General features: G+C 41.8%; 1 protein-coding gene across 1 annotated transcript in view; it reads left to right on the top strand.

Moving 5' to 3' along the window:
- Positions 1-5,240, top strand: part of tbx15 (T-box transcription factor 15) — a 34,165-nt gene extending 28,925 nt beyond the window's left edge. Inside the window, exons 7-8 of the mRNA XM_034147407.1 lie at positions 492-589; positions 3,452-5,240. Of these exons, the coding sequence (XP_034003298.1) occupies positions 492-589; positions 3,452-4,278 (925 nt within the window). The 3' untranslated portion in view covers positions 4,279-5,240. The remainder of the gene's footprint in view (positions 1-491; positions 590-3,451) is intronic.
- The last annotated feature ends 2,666 nt before the right edge of the window (positions 5,241-7,906 follow it).

Genomic DNA, 7,906 nt, shown 5'->3' with positions numbered 1-7,906 from the left:
ACACACCACACCCACACACACACACACCACACACACCAAATGTACACTTATCTTGTGATGATACAGGTCCTGATTGAAGGCAACATTTGACATTAAATAAGAGGTCAAACATCCAAATTAAAATCTATATATCTCTACAGAACTGCAGAAATGTGAGAGAAAAAAAAGTGTTTTATTTAATGTTGCAGTTTTCAGGAAAATAATCAAATTGTGCTGGGTAAGAAAAAAAAAATATGGTGATGATTAAAACAAATACTACAACTAGGATCTGCCTTTTCCTTTGGTGACAGGCGAGATTTTGGAACAACTCGTAATTTCCCGTCTACCAAAACAACAACAATGAAATCTTCCCTCTCTGTCTCAGTCTCCATCAAACTCTTTCTCTGTTCCTGTCATCTGGTCAACACACACACGTGCAGATATCATAACTGTCCCATTTCCCTTTTCTTTTTATATCCTTAAATATCTCTCTCTGCTCGTCTCTTTGTCAGGACCGGCCTGGAGGCGATCATGGAGACCTACGCTTTCTGGAGACCTCCTGTGAGGACCCTCACGTTTGAAGACTTCACCAACATGCAGAAACAGCAAGGTGTGTGATTAAAAAATGTGATAACAAATCGACAAACTCCAAATTCCCCCTCTGTCTTTTCTTTCTACTTCTTTTATATTAAGTTTTTTTTTTTTAAGGAGATTTTGTGCAGAATAGTAAAAGACAGATTTCTTACCAAAACAAGAACCTGGTCTCCACTTGACATTTCTTCTTGATATTAGTTGAAGATTGTCACTAGAAAGAATTCCTTGTCTTATTTTGAAGGACTAACAATCAAAACCGATGATTTACCTTCAACCTGACCACTCCCAAAATAACTGATCCCAGATATGCTAGGCACATTGCTAAAAACTGTTGTTAGGGTTGTACATACATATTATGTGAATAAACCATTTGTATGACTTATTCCCCTAAAACGGACACATTAGAGCCCCCATTAGATCAGCGTATTACCCTTTAAATAACTCATATGGGAGAATACTAAAACAGTTTACAAAAAAAACATTATTTTAGTAGCCACTGATTTAGATCTATTCCAGTGTTGTGGATTAAAGAGACCCTAAGCTATTCTTTGTTTTAATGTGATCTGAATTCTTGGCGACCACTTTAAGCACAACTGTGGTATCCCATAATACTCACTGCTGGCATTAAAGCTTCATACCCCCTTTACAGATGTGACTGTGTTCATTTGTTTGCACAAAACAATGGATGGTTATTCTTGTGATCCATTACAACAACAACAATTATTGCAATTAACTTAAACATGGTATCATTTGTTCCTAATTAAGCAACATAGTGTTTTTAAGTCTATAACAAGGTAAAGTTATTTAACATTGTATATTTAATGGCTAGCGGTAATTAGCGGTAATTGTAGCATACTGTCCCAACCTGAACTCTTTCCCCTGCATATATCACCACACACCACATCAGCTATGGTTGTCCTTTATTTGAGCTTGGCCATACGCTGCTGCTCTGGCAGGTCTGCAGGCGTCTGCTGAACTTTTCACATCACGCGCGGCTTTTGAAAATAAAATCGTTAAACAAACCCCGGGGCTCTTGGACGACTCCGCGACACGAGTCACCGTCAGCAGGGGCCAGCACAGGGTCTTAGTCATGGCTCGTGTCAAGGCCCACGCCACTTTTAAGTTTCCTCACAGACCCTATCTCAGTCACCTCCGGAGAGGTCAACATGACGTGATGCTCTGTATTTTGTCTGAGCAGAGGGACATGTATTTGTCATCATTAAACTCCTCCGAAGTGTTTAGGATTTCATCCTTGCACCGCCAGTGAACCCTGTGTCACAGTGTGTGTAAGTGTGTCTTTGCCCTTATGGCACAAAACACTCTTTTCCCTTCGAGTAATCAACTATTCCCCCTCGGCATTGAAGCACCTCGAGCCCTTTTAACCAGAGGAAAACATGACATCACCAAACTACAGTCTTCTCTTCCCTCCTCTCTTTTTCCTCATACATCTCCCCCCTTTTTCTTTTATTTCTCTCCCTTCCCACAAGCCCCCTCCCTCATCTTCTGCAGCGATATTATCGAAGGCATATGGTGCAAAATCAGAACCCAAGCCAAGCGAGTCCTGGATTATTTAGTTATGCCTCCTCCTCATTCCGGGTTCAAACCGAATTTCTTCAACAGCGAGATGAACCCCGGCCAAATTCTCATTAATAGAGAAATATGTGATTGATATCCCACAGCTATCATTTCACTCTGAAAGGGCTAGACTTACTGGATACAATTTGTGCCAGCCCCCTTCAGCTGAATCACTACAGTACATGTCCAAACTCTTAAGAGTCCGCCACTTTGTATTAAAGAAAGGACCTGCGGATGTGGGGCGGCTCTGTTGACCAGACGTGGTCAAACTGAAGCCATATTTTCTCCACATACCAGCAATACACTGTATGTCATGATTCAATTCATGATCTCTTATCCAAACTTTCAAATAGTAAGGTCCTGCAATTAGGCTCAAGTTAGGAGTTTGAAAATGTTCAAGTGGAACAACAAGGTTACATTTGTAATGTAGCTTAATCTGAGCCATTGCATGGGCACCACTTGGACACACACTCAAACGTACAACACTACAGTAAATGATGAAGAATCTGGTTAAAACTTACCTTGGTTCATTTTGTGGACATACAATAGTACATTTAGAAACTAATTCGGTCTTGAAGGCATTACAACCATTTACAACAAGATATTGGATGAGGTAATACGACAATAAAAAATATTAAAACGATCAAAGAGAAGATCAAAATCCGATTTTAAAATTAGAAAGTGCTCTGAAAACATTAAATTCAGTCTTAAATAGACATTGCAACCATTAACCACCACGTGAAATACATTTCTCCAGCTCTGCCATAGGGCACAGAGGATGTGGAGGTCTGGCTCTGAGAGGCTAACACTAATTCCTCTCCACAGGGAAATCCTGTTTGTTTCTTGATCTCCTCCACAGGGAGGTCAGAGGCCGGAGGGGATTCATGTCACTTTTCATCATCATATCAAATTTAAAAAAAAAGTTTTAGCTCTTGCCTAACTTTTATAGCTTCTTATTTTATGTAGAATAAATGAAGCTGTTGTATTTTTTTTATGGTTGATTTTCAAATAACTGAGTAATTTGATGTACAACCTTAAAATCCTTCCAAATATTAATCATTCAAATAACTCAATTTTAGTATTTAAGTAACTCTCTCACAATGAAAAATGTATATATTTTATTAATTTAATAATTAATTTGATGAAATGTTCAATCTGAAGATTAAACAAACCCCGAACAATAGAAGTGCCTTTTGGATACTCCAATTAAAAAAACCTGTAGATTTAGTTTTATTTGTATGTGCTCAAGTGCTCTCCTGTTATATGCCCCTGTGTTCACTCTCTCTGTATCTGTGTTTTCCAGGTGGAAGTACAGGCACCTCTCCCACCACCTCCAGCACAGGAACCCCCTCCCCCTCTGGTGCGGCTCACCTCCTGTCTCCCTCCTGTTCCCCTCCCACCTTCCACCTGGCCCCCAACACCTTCAATGTGGGCTGCAGGGAGAGTCAGCTCTGCAACCTGGGCCTGTCCGAGTACCCGGCCTGCGCTCGCAGCAACATGGCCGCCCTGCAGGGCTACGGCGGCCTGGCCGACAGCTCCTACGGACGCCTCCAGGCTGCAGGGGGCGCTGTGGCCTCGGGGCAGCCTTCTGAATCCTTCCTGCCGCAGAGGACTTCCTCCCTGATCGCTGCTGGCATGCAGGGCGGCCCTCACGCCTCCCTGAGCGGCGGTGGTGGTGGCGGCTCTGGAGGAAAGATGGATGCCTATGGCGGTCAGTTGGGCTCCTTCCCGGCCTCGCAGCTCCAGTACGTGATGCAGGCCGGAGGAGGCTCAGGCTCCGCCCCTTCCTCCTCATCAGGATCCTCCCCTTCCCCCCACATGTTCAGCGGGGGCCACCACCACGTGCAGCAGGGCTCCTACAACGCTTTCTCCCTGCACAACCCTTACAACCTGTACGGATACAACTTCCCCACCTCCCCTCGCCTGGCTGCCAGCCCCGAGAAGCCTCAGGGAGGTTTGCTCTGCTCCTCGTCTTCAGCCGGGGCCTTCGCCGAGCGCCAGTACCTGTCCAACGGGAGCATGGACACTATGCACATGATCGGCAACAACAGCGGCGGCCAGCAGGGCGGCAGCTCCTGCGATGGACGTCAGTATGGCTCCTCCTCTCAGATGTCCATGCACATGGTGTAGAAACTTGGATTGAACCTCACAGTCCTCCATGTTTCTTAAGTCTTTCAGCTGGAAAGCTATAAACCCGGTGTGGTGTTGATGTTGGACCGGTGTTTTTACATGAAGCGCTTATGTACTGAGGTACGAAACAAGCCTTTCAGAAAAGGACATCATTTGTTTTTAAAGACACTCCACAACATACAAAGCATTATAGAGGGAGTCAAAACTATTATTTAATTATCTTTGTATTATGAAGTGAAGATAGAGACAGCAACCTGACTCTCTTACTCTTACTGACAAGAGAGAAACAACCAAACTCAGATTGTGATAAAGAAGGAGCCCACATGCTCCAGTTCAGAAGGGATTATCAGTTGTGAAGCTGTTACAGTGCAATAGTAGCAACGCTCTTTTCAAGGGACACTCTTGGGACTCGAAGGCCTTGCCGTCAAGACATTTTGCAACCAAAGAATCTTCACTGTGATCCAGGAGTTTTCACTTCACGCAGCACTTGTGCCAAATCGTCTGGAGGTCAGTGGTTTGCCACCATGGTCTGAAGTTTGGCTGAAATGAAAGGGACAACTGGACAAGATCTCTGCAGGACTCACTGCTCCACACAGGATGAAGTATGTGTGGAAACACGTGGACTTCATCAACCCCTTACCCTCATAGACTGGAATGGCTTCACTATTTTTGAGTGGATTATGTTTTTTAGCATATATATAAGATGGCGAATGCAATCAATAACATAAGCTTAAAAGTTGTTGTGTGAAAAAGTTATTAAAGAAGCAATAGCAGACGGAGAAATTAAAGTATGTTTTGGTGTGTTGTAGAGATATGTATTTAAGTGCTGAGCAATATAACAATTTTACTGGCCAATCTGTTTTAAAATGTGTGAAGAAAAGGGAAATGGCAAAGTAATTCTTTTTTTTGAGGCATTTAAAAAAAAAATGTAAATACAGGTGCCAAGCACGTAAAAAGCTCAATAAACGTTTTAATTCATGAACATGGTTTTGATTTATTTTTTCCTCGTTAGCAGCAGGTTTTCAAAGTGAACTTAATATTGTAGCCTATAACTGCAGAAATTAAGAACTTTCTGAAAACTCATGAACAAGTCGCTCATAAAAAATAATTGAAAGCACATTAGCACAACAAATTACAACGTTTACTGTAAGTACTATATAATAACAAATGATAACTTAACGTGGTATTTATTAAACAGGAATTTACGGATTAATTATTGGAAATTACTGTTAAATTATTTTTTATAACGGTTTAACATTTGAACCGTAAGTCAGAGCCTCGAGGCTACATAACAATGAATGACATGATTATTAATCACATAAGAGCTTACAGTATAAAACACACACATCTGCCCTGCACCACATCACAGGCTCCAGCTTCAAACGCTGATGCAATGCATCCATCATAAACCGAACTGGAGGAAAAAGACACAAAAAAAGACACATTTTATCCCTGCTGGTTCTGTTTATTATAAGAATGAAGAATAAAGCTCTGCTGCCAAATGCACTCAGATGCACTGCTGTAGTACTCGCATAAATATGGCACCTGTTTTCAGAGACAGAGAAAATCACCTTGAAATAATCATTTGAAGAGGAAAATAGAGGAAAAACAGTATTTAGGATCATTCCTACTCCAGCTTTGTGGTTACACAGGCTCAGACTCTAGGGAACTATCCAGGGGCCAATCAGCGTCCATTACACGGATGTCTTCTGAACGGCTCTCCCCAATCACTTCCTATCATGCGTACAGCTCCAGCCATGAAATATCATATCTGAACTATCATCAGAAAATGAAGGGGGTGCACGACCGTGGAGACAGCGACCCAGGATTGGAAACACCTGTTTTTCCAAGCATGACTTAAAATAATGAGGGGGGTGATGCACCGGAGAGAAGCGCATGAGTTCACAATTTGGCTCCACTCCATCTATCTGGACATTATTTCCAATAATTATTCACGTTATTTGCCTGATATACACCCCTTCTCTTGTTCCAGCAGCATGTCCCCCCCCCCCCCCACTTTCCCTGCAGATTTACCTCAGAGCCTGTTAAATTAGGAGATGTATTTGTAAAAAGAAGCAGTGCATGGGTGCAGAGTATGACATAATGCACAGCAGGTCTGTTTTTATACCGTAAACTATCAATCAGCTCCTTAAGTGGAAAAGAATGGCCGAGCTTGAGTAACAGCCACTCTCCGCCTTTCATCGTGGCGTCTTTCATTAGAAACAAAATATGCAAACGATCACTTTGATTGATTAATGGCAGAGTGTGTCCGGCCTTGCCGTAAAACATGAAACTGGAACAATTGGAGATACAAGACGGGGTATTTTAACGAGATCCTCTGACAGAGATGAGAGGGATCTGGTGCCTAATCTGCTGCTTTGAGCCCATTTTGAGTGACAGCACGCTGACTGGAGGGTATCCCATAATCCCCTCCTGTCTCAGCCATTGATCTTTCCCTTCCAACACATTTCAGACATTTTTACAGACTCAGAATGACTCTCTGGGGATTTTTACTGGATGCAAGGCCGGCCAAGGGAAGTCCGTGACTATGTGCAAGAGAAGGGGAAAACTTGGTTTAATTTCTCAAACCGAGGGTCTGGTTTTGATACGACACAGTGTGAGTTTATATCCCACAATCCAATCAAAAATTCCTGGTAAACTATTGCCCTCTTGTGTTTATTTGTCTCTTTTGCTTGGGATATCTTGACTCGACTCATCTTCACTGTGAATTATTGCTGACAGGAGACGTGGACCCATTTTTCTGAGGTGTTACAGTCCGTCTGTATTGAAGCACTAAATCACTGCTCTTTCACAAAGGGCTTTCACATACCTCCAGCCGCCTCACGCCAGTCTTTTTTTTCTCTCCCCTCCTTCAAGGAACATCTTGAAAGTATTTTAGGATTGATAAAGTCATGATACAGATGTCAAGCTTAAACAAAGAAACATACAGGCTGTGGTGATGTGGCCAATGTTTTTATTGACACAGAAGTACAGATCTTTGAAGGCAAGTTGTGTACTTTCTGAAGCGTGAGGGCTCAGAAATGAACCCTAACCCTAACCCTAAGGACTACAACAGAATAATGACCCTTCACACAACTGTGTCGTATGTGACACAGTTGACAATGAAATTAAAGTTGGCTGAAGATAGGAAAACCCTCAAATTAAACAGTTCAAATGTTGCAAATCAGTCTGTGGTATGATTGTTATAGACAAGTTCAAAATGTCAGAATCATATTATGAGTAAAAAACCACAAGAAGACAGTCAGGCTGATGTTAAATATTAACAACATAATGATGTATTCTGCATTAGTAAATCAAAAGTGTTTGAGGTAAAGATTAAAGAAAAAATATTCTGTAAAAGCAATAATGAAAATCATAAAAGAGTGTCTTCTCTTCCTCTAGTTTAACAGCTGGTCCCTGTTTCATTTTTTATTTTAAATGTTTAAACATTCAGCTGCTGCTTAAACAAACAAACTTACTCAACCAGAAAATCTTCCTTAAAACGTACTTAATTTACATGGGAACATGCACGCATCATTGCAGACAAAACATTTCATACCAAAAAAGAAATCGAACCACAGCCAACAGTACACCTTGTTCTTCTCTACATGCAGTTAGTTGTCCTTAT

The sequence above is a fragment of the Trematomus bernacchii genome, unplaced genomic scaffold (assembly GCF_902827165.1).
Source record: "Trematomus bernacchii unplaced genomic scaffold, fTreBer1.1, whole genome shotgun sequence".
In the NCBI taxonomy this organism is placed as follows: domain Eukaryota; kingdom Metazoa; phylum Chordata; class Actinopteri; order Perciformes; family Nototheniidae; genus Trematomus; species Trematomus bernacchii.
Note: the sequence above shows the minus strand (reverse complement) of the source record. Positions and strands in the feature narration are given on the sequence as shown.